This window comes from Coccinella septempunctata, chromosome X (genome assembly GCF_907165205.1).
Source record: "Coccinella septempunctata chromosome X, icCocSept1.1, whole genome shotgun sequence".
NCBI lineage: Eukaryota > Metazoa > Arthropoda > Insecta > Coleoptera > Coccinellidae > Coccinella > Coccinella septempunctata.
The window spans coordinates 825473-842366 of record NC_058198.1 but is presented as its reverse complement, the minus strand read 5'-3'; the positions used below and the strand labels follow the sequence as shown (position 1 = coordinate 842366).

The 16894-nt window shown below is 37.2% G+C and overlaps 3 protein-coding genes and 1 long non-coding RNA gene across 8 annotated transcripts; 2 read left to right on the top strand and 2 right to left on the bottom strand.

Moving 5' to 3' along the window:
• Positions 1-486: 486 nt before the first annotated feature.
• LOC123321781 (zinc finger protein 420-like) lies at positions 487-3506 on the top strand. 3 transcript variants are annotated; one of them, XM_044909545.1, is made up of 3 exons: positions 487-842; positions 1238-1339; positions 2260-3506. In XM_044909545.1, exon 3 carries the CDS (start codon positions 2267-2269, stop codon positions 3383-3385), a length of 1119 nt encoding a protein of 372 aa, XP_044765480.1. In that variant the 5' UTR covers positions 487-842; positions 1238-1339; positions 2260-2266; the 3' UTR covers positions 3386-3506. The 3 variants fall into 3 exon arrangements, with proteins under 3 accessions (XP_044765480.1, XP_044765478.1, XP_044765479.1); XM_044909543.1 differs by lacking the exon at positions 1238-1339 and having other exon boundaries at positions 490-842; XM_044909544.1 differs by lacking the exon at positions 487-842 and having other exon boundaries at positions 916-1339.
• A 435-nt stretch (positions 3507-3941) lies between these two features.
• On the top strand, positions 3942-10994 carry LOC123321768 (epidermal growth factor receptor kinase substrate 8-like). Of its 3 annotated transcripts, none has more exons than XM_044909518.1 (8): positions 3942-4148; positions 7141-7450; positions 7628-7774; positions 7831-8934; positions 9006-9167; positions 9251-9350; positions 10348-10736; positions 10797-10994. In XM_044909518.1, exons 2-8 carry the CDS (start codon positions 7202-7204, stop codon positions 10878-10880), a joined length of 2235 nt encoding a protein of 744 aa, XP_044765453.1. In that variant the 5' UTR covers positions 3942-4148; positions 7141-7201; the 3' UTR covers positions 10881-10994. The 3 variants fall into 3 exon arrangements, with proteins under 3 accessions (XP_044765453.1, XP_044765455.1, XP_044765456.1); XM_044909520.1 differs by lacking the exon at positions 3942-4148 and adding an exon at positions 6423-6547; XM_044909521.1 differs by lacking the exon at positions 3942-4148 and adding an exon at positions 6554-6696.
• On the bottom strand, positions 9395-10463 carry LOC123321821. Its single transcript, XR_006538944.1, has 2 exons — positions 10326-10463; positions 9395-10266 (listed from the first exon to the last, which is right to left on the bottom strand). It is a non-coding gene; the product is annotated as an uncharacterized LOC123321821 (long non-coding RNA).
• LOC123321757 (vitellogenin-like) lies at positions 10986-16889 on the bottom strand. The gene is made up of 4 exons (XM_044909499.1): positions 16735-16889; positions 14316-16527; positions 12146-14256; positions 10986-12055 (listed from the first exon to the last, which is right to left on the bottom strand). Exons 1-4 carry the CDS (start codon positions 16763-16765, stop codon positions 11067-11069), a joined length of 5343 nt encoding a protein of 1780 aa, XP_044765434.1. The 5' UTR covers positions 16766-16889; the 3' UTR covers positions 10986-11066.
• Positions 16890-16894: the final 5 nt, after the last annotated feature.

Below are 16894 nucleotides of genomic sequence, written 5' to 3'. Positions count from 1 at the left end.
TTTCAGAAATATTGAACTAAAGCGATTCTACGAATGATCAGCATTACCAGAACAGCTGAAATTCAATAGGGACCGAAAGGGCTGGATATGTTGATTGTTGAACCTTATTTCCGTCTCCTGGGAATATGCTGTGGAACTTATGGGCAGAAAAATAAATAAAAATGAAATGAGTTCGAAAATCGATCTCATCGTGCACAATGGGCTGGGAGGTGCGTTCGTGTACTGAGTAAAAGTATTATGATTTTGTATCTATCCTTAGTAATTATGACAGAAAAAAGGGAGCAGTGACTTTTTATGCTTTTTCAGGGTTTCCTGAGGGCCAGATGATTTTGTTTTGCCTATGTTTTGTTCATCATTGAGTTCAACCAAATCATTCGAGAACATTTCCCTTCAAAAATAGAAAGTAACAGGCAATTGAACAAAATAATAACGCTCTCGTTCTTATATAGGAACAAGGGCGCAAAAATTATATCAGAAAAGATTGATGGAAAAAGTAATAGATTCATCATCTTGCATATTATATACAACGGATAGATAAGAGCTGATGTTTTGGAGGCTCTGGTTAATTGAGATTCTGAAAATTCACAATCATCCTCGAGGGACGAAACATTATATCGGATATACAGAAAACAAACTTGTGCTAAGCAGCAAGTGACACCACCGATGTTAAATCATACAATTCCAGAAAAGGTCCCTTGGGTATTGGTCCTAATGTTATAAATGGAGCCGAAGCGATCCATTCAAGTATTATCAGTTAATTGAGCGACTTGACGACTTCTACCATGTGCTGTTGGTGCGCTGTCGAAGCTTGAATAAGAGGTTTTCATCAAGTGAAAATTCACGTAAGTCTATAGTGTTTTTCGAGCATCATTTTTTTCAACATTGCCATGACAAGTTCAAAAATTGTTCGTTTGTGAAGAAGAATTTAGAGTTCTTATTCCTTAGGTGTTTTTCCCAAAAAATTGAATTTTTTCACTAGATAGTTGTCTTTATATAATAGTGCAGCTAAAATGTGAAAAATTTTGAAATCCGAAAAAGCATCTGAATGGTAACTGTTCAGTTTAATCTGAACTCCCACGTCTTCCTGTAGAAAGCAATGCAAAACCATTCCCCCCTAATTTGATTCTGTAGTAGATTTATCTAGACGTTCATCTTGTATCACTTGTGCCATTGACAATGGTATTCAATGAATAATGTTGAGATAAATGTTAAAATCATGTCGAACAATCATTTTTAGTGCTGACTGATAGAAAAACAAATGCATTCAATTTATTCTGAGCTCTGTGATAAGCTGACGAGGGGCTTCTATTCCCACAAAAATTCTGGACAAAAACTATAGGCAAGTCAAAATAATATAATTCTCAACAAATAGAAATCTTCGACAGGAAAAATCATACTCTGGTTATTATATCTGATTATGATTTCACCAATGTTTAAAGAATTCAACATGAAATTAAAAGATTTTGTTGCTTATTACGTAAAAAAAGGCTTTTTCTTGTGCGTTCTGCTTGAAATGTTTCATATTCGAAATTCACCTCATTTCTGCAATACATTATGATTCGTAATAAGAATTTCAGATGGAAACAATGATTTATTATGAACTTTTTTCAACCCATGTTTATTTAATGGTATCATATTTTTATAAGGAAAGTTATAAAGTAATGATATCATTATATAAAAATTTACGTTTTGAATCAAAATTTAGAACCATTTATGGACTTTTATAATAGGTAAATCACGCTCCACCCACAAATGTGATTGTCAACTTTAGAAAATCCTGAAATTGTATCTTTGTTATTACCATTCATAAGTATTCAAAATTTAATTCAAGAAAGGTCTAACGCGTTGAAAAATTCAAAGCGAGCAAAGCCGCATGTAGAAGGTATTATTATTAGGAGAACATCAGTTATTTTTCATGAACATCCTGTTTGGCTGTCTATGCAGAGCCACGTTCAGGTATAACTCATGATTTTCTCTCCTTTCGGTTATCTCAGTAGATCCATTTTCCACAATCCGTTACTATACTCTATTTTATGTCTGGCGAAAAGCATTTCACACTTGCAAAATCGACTTCACTACATATTATGAAACACAATCGCCTTGTTTTGGAATCATTTTCAACGGAGTGAAATGAAAAAATATGTGATGCTTCTCACCATAGGCTGACTAAAGAATTGCAGTCATTTCTTAACAATTTTGGCGGATAAATTCCCTGACCTATTTCAATGACTTTCAAATTTACTCTTATTTCATTCGCAGGTCGGAGATGTCACCTGGGGAATTCAAGGAGGTTAATTATGGAAACATTGACCTATCATCTTTATCCAACTTATCATCACCAGCAGAAGATCACACAACAGCAACCAAGGATATTTTCAACGATTTTGGAGGAGATACATTGAGCGAATTTATAATATTGGAAAACGCAAACACACTCAGATTCCAATATGAAGATATAAACGAAAGCAATTTCTGCATAGATAACTTCATTCAAATAATAGATGCTCAAAACGATGCTTTTTTGCCAAATTTGCACGAAATTTCAGATAACCGACATGACAAAACATTCCTGCCCAACTCAACCACCTCATCGGATTCTGATGAAAACAACTCCAGTTTCTTTCATGGTAATATCTCAGTTCTCGGTGTAGATTTGGATTTGTATAATGATTGTCTTGATTCGAATACGGAAAGTGTTCTTAGTCCCGAGTTGGATAACTTAATAAACCAAACTGTGATGGATTTGGGACTGAAAGATTTCAATTCGAGAGTAGAGGATCTATTCGAAAATAATCACTTGGAACTGTTGGAAGGCGATGTACCAGCTGAATCTTTCATAAAGCAGCCATCCAAGGAAACAGGCACTGCTCAGGCACTACCTATTTTTGAGATGTTTCCCCACATTAAAGACGAAAAAAATAGGAGGAGAAGATCTCTCCTGTACGAGAGCTGCTACAGAACCGACAGTTTGAATCTGAAGAAAATGAAGACTGAAGAGGTGAAGTCCTTGCCGAAGAAGAATACAGCACTGCTCAACCACGATTACGCTCAGATAAACTCGGAAGACACCAACTGCTTTCCTTGTCCGATCAGCAATTGTAATAAATTCTATACAAAATTATCTCATCTGAAGGCTCATTTACGGAGGCATTCTGGTGAAAAACCCTTCGCATGTAACTGGATGAACTGCAAATGGAGATTTTCTAGGTCCGATGAACTTGCCAGACATAAGAGATCACACTCTGGAATTAAACCTTATAAGTGCGACCTATGCGAGAAAGCATTCGCAAGATCTGATCACTTGGCGAAACATAGAAAAGTCCACAAGAAAAAAATGGCCTTATATGGTAGCCACAACATCAAGAGAAGAGTCAAGTATAGCTGAAATTGAATTGAGATTTGACAATGGAAGTGAAAAGTTTTAATGGAATTTTACATATTTATATTTTGATTTAAGCTGATGAAAATATGTATAAATGCTCCCGAATAAAGCGTTCAGACATTAATTTGGCATCGACTTTCTTATAGACTCAATATAATAACTGACATCGTCGATAAGCCTAGAAGAAATTTTTTTTTTCAATTTTACACCGATGGGAATCACCCATTAGAAATGGCGGAGGTGTCAATGAAATAATGAATTCCTAAATATTCATTGCCCAAACAAATTTTTCTATTTTAATGAAGTTAGTTGTCAGGTATCTTTTCGAACACTCGAATTTTATAGCTAGAAGATCAGGCTCAACAAGTATATACCAAGCAAAAAAAAATTTGGATAATACATCGTCAAAGATATTCAGAATGCACATGATTCATTCGTTCCTCCCACATTGTACGCCTATGCCTTCTTTACAACTGAGCACACTGTTTTAACACCTTTCATTTCGTTCATAACGCGCATGCTCCAGTGGGTATATCTCACTCAGATACAGGTTTGAGACAGGTAAAATAGGTATTATCCACTATCTATCAGTTTTGGTTCAGTTCAACCAACTCGACTACTTGTGTACAATACAGTTGTGTTGTTAAATATTCATTCGAGGCACTGATAGTGTTTTCCTTTTCCAATATAATCCCGTTTAAGAATTTCGCGTTTGAGGGACGTTACGTGCGAAGTGTTTAGACTTAAGTGGATTTGTGGAAAATAGGTATGTCGAAATTTTCGCTATTTCCGCAAATAACTCTTTGACCGGTTGGAATATCGATGCTAGTTTGGTAGACACCAAATGGTGATGGCCACGGTGGCTTCTACGTATTCTGGTTTACTTAGACTAGAAGTTTTTTATGTTTTGCCAATAATGAAGATGTTCCACTTGAAAAGTGACGATGATAAATAATCTTTCCGTTTTCTCATCTGATATCTACCATAAATTTTCATTGTCATTCCTTGTTAAAATAGGAATCAGAGAGGAGAGATCTTTGTTCCACCCCTTTTTCGATGACAAAATATTGAAATTTTCCAATATTTTACCTTCGAATGAGGCGATAACAGTAATTTTGTGACAAACATTTCATAAAAAAAAATTATTTTCTCTAATCCCAATTTGTTTGATTCTTTGCCTTTTCATATGGCTATATAAAAGTAAAGATAATCACCCCGAATAAACAAAAACAATAAGAAACAAAAAGTAGGTACATGGAGCTGAATGCAATGTTACATTCCTTGCATTCCATCACATAGAGTAAGGTGTGGCTAGCCACGCATTATCATAAGCAAACTCAGAATTTATAATTAATGAAATCTATGGCCAGAAAAATAATGACCAGAATGAAGTCAATTATGGGTTATGCATAAGCTTATTTGCTTATATATATATGTATTCAGAAAAGGCTGAGATGGTAGTCATATGCAACGAAATTTTCATTTGGCACCATCATTATGTTTTTATTCATCATCTATTGCTTCATTATATTACGATTTCACATCGAATAAGCAATGTGTAGATTTGCCTCAAAATTCTTATGCTGTCTGTTGATTCTACCTACATCTGTTGATAATTTATACATTCGCTGAATAGAATCTTTATAACGTATTTGAATTCTGTAATTGCAATATCGGAATAATTCTACATTAACAAACGCAACTTCAATTTATTCATCGATTTTTGACGAAAACATCATATATTCCGCACTCATGATCTCAAGATAAAAGATAATTTATAAAAAATGGAAAGAATGCAGGATGGATGGATGGAATAAACCATTGTTTCAGCATGATGAAACTAAAAGATAAAAGCAGCCGGACAATTTGAATTTCTGATAATTGATAATTTCTGTAGGTGTATAAAACGAGATATTTCCACCTACTTTCACCTAGGATATTCTAACTTCTAGAAGAAAAATAGAAACTGTGTGTATCATGCTTGTTAAAAGGTAGAATTTTATCCCTCTCACAAAATCACGTACTTTGCTGTTAAGGTACAGACGCACTACTACCCTTATACCTGTAGTAACAAATGTTCCTTATGTTATTCCCGGCACATTTTTTCCCTCTATTATTTACGATGGCGATGGCATACTATCTGAGTATACTCAGAAATAGTTCTGAAAGGGTCTATTCAATCCCCAAACAAATATTATAGAGTCTTCAATCTTTGTCCCCAAATTCTTGAATTCTTAATCGGGAGTGGCCAAATGCCTCTATATTTATTGGGCCCAATAAGATATAACTATGACTCTCTGCTTTTGTTGGGCATTTGGCTACCTTATTAAGGAGTGTCATAGTTACATTGCCCATCAAAGTATAGAGAGTAGTTACATTTGTTGGCATTTGGCTACCTTAGGGCTGAGGAGAGTCATAGTTACTTTTTATAACTATGACTCTTGAGGTAGCCAAATGCCCAACAAAGTATAGAGAGAAGTTATATTTTATTTTATATTTTATTAAGCTTTTGTTTACCGCAACTCGAAGGCAGGAAATAAATTTACCCTAACACTTGGACTATTGAACAGAAATGAACCTGATTCTCGGTTATATTGCTATTACTTCCTACTCAATTAGCTTGATTTGTAGTTTTACTATTTGCCCACTATCTCGGAGTTCAAATTCTCAAAATTTGTTCCACACGGGTATGGCAGATCTGAAAAATATGAAAAAATTTGATACCATTCCAGTGTTGATTCGAAATTCCGATGTGAAGTAACCAGAAGGTATATCGAAAGTTATTGAAGGAAATCACACTTTTCCTTTTAACGTTTTTTTAATTAGCGGCGAAAATTAGATTATAATTGGTTTCGTAATTTGCTGCTTCATATTTCGATAACTAGATTCGGCATTCCTCCGTAAATCATTCTTTTTTGTGAGGTTACTTCCTTTCATTTTGCCATAAGTTTCAATAAAATTATGCATTTTGTTTAGTTGGAGAAAGAGCAGAATAATTATTCATTCTTTTCCAACTGTTGGTAGAGGGAGAATTACTGCGCAACAACTGATTGCATTGTTGAGGAACCTGATAAAATTGATTGATCTAGGGTTCGATAATGTTTCTATGTGCTCGAGATTCAAATAATAGTTTTCCTATTTCCGTTGAAGCACCTGAATAATAATGTAAGCAATATCAGACCATTAATCCGCCCACGAGGAAATGAACCCGTTTTCCAAAATTTACGATCTTTATTGAATGCGACATAAAATATTAAAAGAAATTAGATATTGCAACCCAATATCCCCTCAAAGTGCATAAGTCATAATTAAAGGTATTGTGAACTGTTAATTATCTTGAAAATATAAAATCTTGTCAATATTTCGCACTTTTGGGTTGTTAACCTGTGAATATTAATCTGCATTTCCTTATTTCATTTCTGATAAAGATAACAATTCAATCTTGCATATTATTCGTTCTGAACACTTGCCAGGTGTTAGGGTATAATATATTATTGTGGCATTGCCTTAATTATAGCCTGATTCAAATTGAAATGCTAGACAAGCCCTACAGAATATTCAGATTGATGTTACAAATTTGATACATTTCATTATGTTATTCTTTTCTGTCAGAGTTCAGCTCAACGAGTTATATCAAGGGATAAAATTACATATTACGAATATGAAATGCCCGGATAATTTAGTGACAGTGAATGTACAGGCCTCGAGCTTTTGAAATAATGAACCTTCATTTAAAATTTCAAACGATTTTTTTTCAGTTTACTCACGATGATGAAGATTTAATAGCGTTTATCTATTGATGCACGAAATTTTTCAATAATGGCGTACCGTTCAGAATTTCCTGAAGACATGGATCGCGAGGAAAGGACGGCGGAGGGGGTCGAAAAACCCACCCATATAATGGAACATTTAGCGACGTTCACTGTAACCAAAGAAACTGGAATCATCTACCCAGCAGATGGTATGAGAAGATTACTTCAACTGGAGAAAACCAACGGGATTTGGTCGCAGAAAATGCAACTGTGCCTGGACCGCTCCTGGGTTCTCATCATGGACTATGAGACAGGGGTGAGTGAACATCATGTATTTCTTCATTTCATCAATTCCTGTTTGTTGTGAAAGTAAGAGTCATCATCCAAGTGAGTCCGATAATCTAAGTGGCGTGGAAAATAATTTTTAGTCTACGCCCTTTCATTTATATACCTTCCCCCCTCACAATAATCTGAACAACTAAATATTTTCCAGACCATCATGGAGAGGTTTCCAGTTAATTCGATTCAAGAACCTACTGCCTTTACTAGTCACGACCCTATGGAGATGTACAACAACATTCTGGTTTTCATAGTGGCGGACTCAAATCAGACACATCCGCCAGAAATGCACATTTTCCAGGTGAGTCGCTCGTCTAATAAGTCAAGCAAAGTGCACTAAAAAATATTTGATTTCAGTGCCAAAGTATCTCAGCTCAGGATCTCGTAGAAGATTTGAAGCAAGTCCGATTGGGAAAGTCCATAACGAAAAGTAGGAGATCAAATGTCCCTCCGCCCTCGCTCAAAAGTCCTCCAAACATAATCAACCCCGTACGCGATCATCAACGCGACTATGTAGGATCAGATTCCGAGCAAGTCAACGATGATGCTAGCTCCACAGCAAGCGAAAAATACGAAAGAGACGTCACCATTTTAAATCACTGTTTTGACGATATCGAAAAGTTCATAGCGAGACTTCAACACGCCGCCGCAGCTGCTAGAGAGCTTGAGAGAAGAAGAAGAAATAGAAAATCTAAGAAGAGGGACATGGGAGATGGCATGTTGACCATGAGGACAAAACCACCACCAGAGAGAGAGTTTATTGATATCTTCCAAAAGTTCAAGCTCTCATTCAACTTGCTAGCGAAACTAAAGGCTCATATACACGATCCAAATGCTCCAGAATTGGTTCATTTTCTTTTCACGCCGTTGGCTCTTATAGTGGAAGCTGCGCATGATACTTATTTCGACGCACACCTGCCTCATAAAGTTGTTTCACCACTTTTGACTAGAGAAGCCATAAATCTTCTCATGAATTGTGTTACTAGTAAAGAAACAGAATTGTGGCATTCGCTAGGTAATGCTTGGTTGATTCCTAGAGATCAATGGAAGAGTCACGTTCCGCCTTACCATCCAGTTTTCATGGATAAATGGTCTCCAGAATATCCTGTCAGCGATGAAATTGAAGAAAAACATTACAGGGAGTCGCACAGTGAACCACAATACAGTACCGAATACAATGACTACGATCAGGATAACATGTTTGATAGAGGCTATGAACCTCCACTTGAAAGAGAATCGAAAAGGGAACCGCAAAGGGAAATACCCCCTATCAGAGATACAAGGAGCGAAATCTCCGTTGACTCCATTGAGAGAACTGGGGAAGAATTGAGTTTCACGAGAAGTCAAGAATTATTTTTGGATGAACTTCAAGCCAAAGGGGCTCATATTGTACAAGTGACCTATCCCAGGACTGCCAACAATGACAAAGAGATGACTGTTGTTCGTGGGGAATTCCTAGAGGTTAGTCAGATAATTAATCGAATTCACGTTTCACCTTAATTGAATTTATTCATTAACCATATCTCTCGCAGATATTAGACGATAGTAGGAAGTGGTGGCGTGCCAGAAACAGTAGAGGACAAGTTGCATATGTTCCTCACACCATAGTCAGTCGTTATCAAGGCACTAATGATGTTTTTAGCAATCCATTATACACACATAACAGCAGTTTCAGTAAAAACTCCAACAGGGCTGTGAGTATAATTGTACCAACTAGATATAGTTGTTAAGATACTTCTAATATTAACCTATTTTAACATATTAAAAATTTCTCTAGGATTCACCCTCTGATCAATTCACGATGAGCAAGGTTACCAATCATAGTGCAGCACCATCAATTTCAACATCTGCCGACTGGGTTAGAAACGAAAGAATCGGTAAAAAGGGAGAATTTCGCTACTTCTGAATGTTGTTGTCCATGTTTGCAATTGCTTCCTGTTGTTGACTATTTTGTTTTGTTTTTATCAGTTAATTTTCTCCCTAATATATGTGGGAATAATTTAAGGACACAAAAGTTAGTCTTAAAACTATATGATCATATATACTAAATTTATTAAATATGAAGAATGGACATGTGACTTCGGTAATGAATTAAAGAGAGTATATTTATACAATGTATGTAATTTAGAAATGTTAGGTGCTGTATATTGATTCCATGATTGATAAGTCTTACCTAAAGTGAAGTTTTCAAAAGAGCATAATCGCTAATTCATATTTACATCGCGAAAATATGTCCTATTTTCAAGATTCTGTATCGAATATAAAACTGTTGTTTTAATTGTGTGTTTCATTTATGTTGTGTACGTCTTTGGGGCTTTTGTGTTGTAAGATTGAAGTGTCAAGTGTCTTATTTGTCCTCCGAAAATTTTGCAGGGAAATGCTAGAGGCATTGTATAAGTTGTCCTTATACAATGCTAAAGATGATGGAATTCGACTAAGAGCCAGATGTATCGCATATTAAGTTCCTTTTAGTAGTGGTTGCACGACAAAAATAATTACAGATTACACTATTCAACACACACTCTTATGATTCATTATTTTTAATAATGAACGTTATGAAATTCGAAATATCTATCGCCGCAATATAGTAGGCATAGCTCAACTGGCCATTGAGTAATGGAAATTCGAATTTCGCGTTCGAAGAGAACTTTGTTATATATGTTTCAATTCAAGACTTACGAATAATTGTTGGACTAGACTCGCTGAGCAGGCTCTTACCTAGTCGAAGCTTTGACTATTCCAGGATTAGTGAAGCGTAAAGACTACAATGATGTCAGTGGCTCCCAGTCATACCTAACGAAAGACATTATCAGTTATTCTAACAATAATCTACATAACTAAAAAAATCTCACTTTCTTCACGCTTCCCATTCAGGTCCTAGCATTCCACCGCCTCCACCCCCGCCATGTTTCATTAATACAGAAAGACAGGCATCTCTTCCGGACCAAAGGGCATCACCTGAAAACGACAGAGAAAGAATTCGTGAGGAACTTTTCAGAAAGTTGAACTTACAAAATCCTAACAAGAAAAAAATGGGTATTAGAAAGACGGAAGAATCCTTCATAAATCAAAACAGTAGCCCTATGGATTTGCAGGAATGGTTGAAAGCGAAATGTTTCGGAGTTGAAATTCGCGAAAGACTCGAGGGTATTAATGGACATTCGTTATTCACCGCCACAAAAGCTGATTTGGAGAGTATTTGTGGGGAAAAAGAAGGAAGGAGATTATTTTCTCAATTGAATCTACAAAAGAGCTTCAGCGGCGTGAGTTGACGAAATATGGTAATTACAATAAGTTTCATTACAGGAGATTTTTTATTTCAGTTCAAGACCGTGCGTTCAACAGAATTACAGAGTGTACTAGCCAGGGCAAGGCAGAAGGTGGAATATGCAGACAAAGAAAGTTGAATTTTATTTTTATATGAAAAAAATTATAAATTTTCTACCCATTTCACATTCATATGTATTCCATTATCAATTGAATATTAGTTTTTTGGGAAAATAAAAAAATTATTCATGAAATGATTATTTATTCTTTATTTTTATTCATTTTTGGGATGCTCCTTATAATTTATACAAAGTAGCCCAAACCATTCAAGAAGATTGACATGTTTGGGGTATTTCTAATTGAACAGTTTTGGTGACTGATTTCTCGCTGAAGTCAGGACTTGCACCATTGTCGATCTGAGTTTTCCACAAAGATGCCACATTTCGGCTTTGAACACAGTGAACTTCGATGTCCTTGTAAATGGATCCCTGTTTTCTACAATGAGGTTTGCAAACAGTCAAAGGTCTAATTGTGAAACAGATTTGCCCGTTCTCAACCACGTAGCGAGTCTGGAATTTGGTACATGATGTACTGGTTGAAGATGTATATTCTTCATTTTGACTGATGTAATTGACGTAGATTGGAACTCTCTTGTAACTGCAGTGGTTCTTCTGTGAGCGACTCTTGAGATCCATGATATGGGAGTTGTGTTCGCCTTCTTTCAATACGGTGTAGCTTGCGATGAATTCTTGAGGATCACGAACTACACAATTGTTCGGGGTTGTAAAATCGTCAGATTTCTGACCATCGAAAGTTCCACAGAGTCCACGAATCCTGTTCCTTAAATTCATGCTGAGAGAAGTGACCTTCACACGGGTTCCGTCATAAATAACGTAGAAGGCATTGTGGACCTTGACGTAGATTTCTCTGTTTGGAAGACCAAGGATGGATACTTGGCTCTTATAAGTTTCAGAATCTCCATTTTCCCTGACACTGATTTGTTGGCCATCAACGTATACTTGAGGGTAACTGCCACTTGCTGGTTTCAGGGTGACTTCAACTATTCTTCCTTGAGTTGCTGGGGTGGAAACCACAATTTTAACGTCCTTGTTGTTTGATCCTTTGCTGCTTTGACGAGCAAGTATCACGTAATTCTCGAGTTCGTGTTTGAGTTGTTCTTCAACAGAAGTTTGCGAGTCGTCAGATGATCTAAATGGTATGTATTGTAAAACAACAGTCCAGAAGTTGTTCAATGTTAAGGGATATTCACTTCCGTCGAAAGAGTATGCTGCGGTCTTATCCATGGTGCAAATTGCTATAACAAAAAACATATCTTTCTCATTTCATATTTCGAAAACAAATAGGTAATGAAATTTAAGAAACCACGTATCAATAGAACACTTACGTTTGTATGTTTTTTGTCCATATAATTTTCCTTCCAAACGGTCCATAGCATCGAACACTGGATGAAGAACAAGCACGCGCTGTGCCCATTCGTGGACCTTAGTGTTTTTCAAACGAAGTTGGGCGTCTTTGCTGGCAACTGTGGCATTCACATAATGAAGATCGGGAGAGAATCGCACCTTTGCATTGAATTCTCCTTGCTTGAGTTTGGATTGTCTTGTATGTTCAACTTCTACGCGGCCAAAGTATTTCTGACAGAAACTCATAATGTTCTGCATGTCCTTTGAGTGCATGTTGTGGTAATTGACCTTGATGTCGACTGAGTCGAGGAGACCTGCCATTTGTGTGACATTTGCACAGGCAAGGAGTTGTTTGTTACCTTGTTGCATCTCATTGTAACATTTGTGATAGGAAGGTTGCTCCATCAGGTAAGATTTACGAGCATCACTCCTCTTGAATTGGGCATGGAATTCAATTTGGTTGTCGCTTGGGAGTTTATCGTCGAAGGCAATATCTACATAAGCGTGGGAAGTAAGATCTGTCTTCATGACGTAGTTCATGTCAAGCCCAGAGTATCTCGCCTTATCGTACTGACCACATGCAGCAGCTTGGAATGGTTTGCTTCCTGAGATTTTGCTCTGTTTTTGGACGTATGCCAACATACGAGACTTCGAGTTTTCCTGATTTCTTGCATATGCCCAGGATACTACGTAATCAACGTTCTGATTTCCAGAAAACTGAATTTTAGAATCAAAAACATCAACATCGGCATTCTTAATACCAAATGGAGCATATTTCATGAGTTCAGCAACGCGGGCGTTCTTATCAGTTGGCAATTTAGCCAAATAGTTCAACATTGTCTTCCTGTCAATTGATTGGTATTCTTTCTGTTGGCCCCTCATGTAAGTGAATGTTCCCTTCAGCTTCTTGTTTTTGGAAAGTTCAGGAACGTATTCAACATCGAGGAACTCATGTTGGGTTCTATCTTCGTATAATCCTTTGAACATAGATTGAATATTAAGACGGGAGTCATCATTTTCGTATTTGACACGGAAAGCCATTCCTACTGCTTTGTCACCGAACACTGCTTCGAATCTCTTCTGAACAGGCCTGTGAACTTGTTCAAGAGTGTTCCTCCTTACAGTAGATTTCAAATCGAGTATGTCGAATACAGAAATGTGTGGCCAGGAGCTCAAATGGAATACTTTAACTTCTTCCTCATTTTCCAAAGGTTCAACTTCGTATTCAACATTTTTGCTCTTAACGTCGATTGTTACTTTGGCTCTGACAGGTAGATACACCTGAACGTTCTTGTCGTATCCTGCAGAGTATTGACGATGATTGAATGGAGCGAAGAATCCAAACTCGTCTCTTTCTTTAGCTGAAAGAGTGATTTTCAAGTTAGCTTCCATTTGAACGGTATCGGGAATAGTCAGTTTGTTGCCGGACGAAATTTTCGGTTCAGAAGAGGTTTTCACTGATCCTTCGATATTGATGAGAATTGGCAAATCATGAGCTGCGACGAATGGAATACCAATTTCAGTAGGGAAAGCGAGTGCCCAATCACCATTGTTGATCAGAGTTGTGTATTTAATGTTTTTCCCGTTTTCGAGGGTTCTCAGAGCCTCTTCCAGAATTTGGGGTAATCTCTCGATCGAACGGTTATTGAAGATAAAATGCTTTCTCAATTCACCAAGATGTACGAACAGACCTCCTTCAAGCTGTTCCAGTTCAGGAGTTTGGAAATTCAATAAGCGAGCAATATTGTAACTTCCCCATGAACAACTTTCTGATTGTTGAGAAGATTTTTGTTGGCTCTGTTGTTGGTCGTACCATGTTGTTTGTTTTTGCAAGACGTAGAAGAGGTTGCGGATGTCGGAAACGACAGATTGAAGACTGAACGAATTGTATTTCAAACCATTTCCTTTTCCGCTGAAGCTGTAGTAGAAAGATGATGGAATTCCGGATTCTTCGGAAACAACTGTTTGAAGCACGTGTTTGTAGTAAGATTCCCAGCTATGGAAAGCTTGACTATATGAGAACTCTTGAGAATCCTGTACTCCAAAGTCTTTCTCGGTGAGGAAGTGAGTAGCAGACTCTGCGGCTGATCTCCTGAAAAGAAAAAAAGCCAGTTATATAGAAGTATTTTTTTATAATAATATAAAACTTACAAGCTGGCGAAATCATCTCCTTCCAAATGAGCAGCGGACAGTATAGCCGATTTAACAGCTGCGCACACTCTGTGGTTGGATTCAATTTTAGTGTATTTAGCAATGCGTTGGAGCATTTCTGCGGAGGGTGATGTATACATTAACATGTACACTGAAGCAACTCGGATTTCAGTGGTTTCACCAATATTCTGATAGATGCGGTACAACACAGATCTCGCTAATTTGGGTTCAACGATAGACACTCTGTATAATGACAAGACCATCAATAATCTTTGGAATTGGGAGCAAGGTGTTTTTCCTTCAAGATATGGTTCGAATGATTTGAATATGTCAGGATGTCCAATTTCTCCCAATGCGTGGATGTATGCATAAATTTTCTGGGAGTCTCCATCCTTGACAGCATCTCGTAAGCTCTTGGTGAAGTATGGTACAACTTCATTCTTGACGAATTCTTGTCCTGACTGAGTATCGAATCTTCCAAAGCTATGAGTTGGGTACTCTCTGTGTGAGTATTCCGAATTAACATATACTTTATGAACAAGACTGGAAAAGGTGAAAAGCATAGTTTCATTCAACGATGAGTGGTCATTTGGTTTTTCGAGTTGATTCTTGACCAGTTCATAGAATGCTCTGATATATTCTTCGGATGGTACTCTGGTAGATTCCGCCATACTTATAATAACCATGGCAGCTTCGTTTCCATGTATTTTCTTAGATTCAATGAAATATTTGATGACCATGAAAGCTGGTCCAGTACCAGTCTCAGCAATAGAGTCCCTGAAAACAACCCAGGCATTGTATTTGGGTCCTTGGGTTTCTTGTGTGTACAATCTTTGAGCAGCTTGTTTAAGTTCATCTTCATTCATTGTACGGAGTACTGCAGTCAGTATGGCATATTTGGACAGAGTTTGTTTCTTAGGCAGTTCTTGGGGAGTCTCAATATCTTGTCCAATTTCCTGAGAAATGCTGTAAACGTAATCTACGATTCTGATCTTTGGTGATTTCACAATGGATTCTCCCTTGTTTCCAACGAAGTATGGCAATAGGGGGAATCTGGGAGAGTCGCTCAAATGGGATTTGGGTTCAGTCCATTGTTCTTGAGATTCAATGGAGTTGTCAGAGTCATACTGACGAACCAGAGATCTGGGGTGTCTTTTGTGGAAGTTGCTGTAATATTGATCCCTAGATTCAGATGAACTCTCGAAACCTGATTGATATTCTGAGGCTCGGTACATTTTTCCCTCTGTAACTTTGTTACCGCTCTTTTGTTTTTCGTATGAGTAAACTAGGCTGCCAACATGGACTGGGCTTGAGATTTCTGGAAATTGGCTGTTTTGCTGTTCAGCATTCACCAATTTTATTCTCATCATACTGTTGACTGATCCACGTTCAACACCTTTGACAGAGAGAATAACTTCGTTGACGGTTTCGGAGAACTGAATGGTGAATCTTTGGAGTGTTCCAGTTATAACTGTCCTTCCCATGGAATTCCTATGTACGAGTTGCCCCATTTTATTACTTTGAGGTTCGTAATGACCAGCTTTTCCAAAACGGAAATAGTAAGATGGCAAATCGTGTCCTCCAGTGAAGTTCTTGTTTTTGACGATCTCAATGATAGATCCATCTCCCTTTAGATGGGGGTAAGGAGCCAAGTAGGGTTTGGATTGAAGCATATACTCGGGCATTGGGTGAATGTCGTAGTTGGTTTCAGTAATACCAGTCACGGTATCTTCCAGAGTTTTGAATACAGCATTGTTTGATCCCTCTTTCGGGAGAATGTTGTTCTCACAAGGTTTCACATTTTCTGCTCTAGTATCCAACTGAAGCTGACTGACGAAACTCTTGATGATATTGGCTTCCCATTGCTCTACATCATGTTCCATGACGAGATCCTTGACCACTCCATTTTTCAGTATAACATCGAAGGGTTTCTGAGATATTTCCAATGGCTGATAGCTAACTTTGCTATCAGAGATATTCGACATCCATCCTTCTGGCATATGAGACTGAATTTCGGCATATTCAGGATTAGAGATCTTACATCTGAGGTTACCGTTATCCTGTGTTTGAACGATGAATTTCGCTTTCAGTAGAATTCCAGTGTATTTGTCGGAAATTTTCAAGCTAGATAGGGATCTTCCGTAAACCTCATATGTGTATTCGGTATTTTCTTTCCATGCTGGGCTGTCTTGACGGGCGAAAGAAAGCCCCACTAAAAAAGATAATCAGTTGGTAAGGACTGATTTATTTACAAATCGAAGTTTTATTCCGTGTGTATAAAATCGAATATTCTCAAAATGACCCATGGAATATTTTTATAAAAGTACAATATTTCTCGGAGAAATCAACTAGCAAAAAATTACTTTAGTTTGTACATTATCAAAGGGTTTTATTTCTACATAAAAAAATTCAAACTCACCTAAGAAGCACAACAGAAACTTCTTCAACATTTTGAAACCGATTGCGAATTTGATCGGCTCGACAAGTGTGCTGATCCTCCTGCATCTTCGAGCTTATATATTCGAAAAATTCAGACCTCAGCAGAAAAATTGATAAGTCTATTGAAACACTATCGAAAG

Excerpts from the sequence above, each read along its gene's own strand:
- LOC123321781 (XM_044909545.1), top strand. The coding sequence starts at position 2,267 with ATGTCACCTGGGGAATTCAAGGAGGTTAATTATGGAAACATTGACCTA.
- LOC123321757 (XM_044909499.1), bottom strand. The coding sequence starts at position 16,765 with ATGTTGAAGAAGTTTCTGTTGTGCTTCTTAG. Across the intron at positions 16,528-16,734 it reads GTTTCTGTTGTGCTTCTTAG|TGGGGCTTTCTTTCGCCCGT; the intron begins GTGAGTTTGAAT and ends TATCTTTTTTAG. Across the intron at positions 12,056-12,145 it reads TGGACAAAAAACATACAAAC|CAATTTGCACCATGGATAAG; the intron begins GTAAGTGTTCTA and ends TTTTTGTTATAG.
- LOC123321768 (XM_044909518.1), top strand. The coding sequence starts at position 7,202 with ATGGCGTACCGTTCAGAATTTCCTGAAGACATGGATCGCGAGGAAAGG. Across the intron at positions 9,351-10,347 it reads GGTTAGAAACGAAAGAATCG|GTCCTAGCATTCCACCGCCT; the intron begins GTAAAAAGGGAG and ends CTTCCCATTCAG. Across the intron at positions 10,737-10,796 it reads TACAAAAGAGCTTCAGCGGC|TTCAAGACCGTGCGTTCAAC; the intron begins GTGAGTTGACGA and ends TTTTTATTTCAG.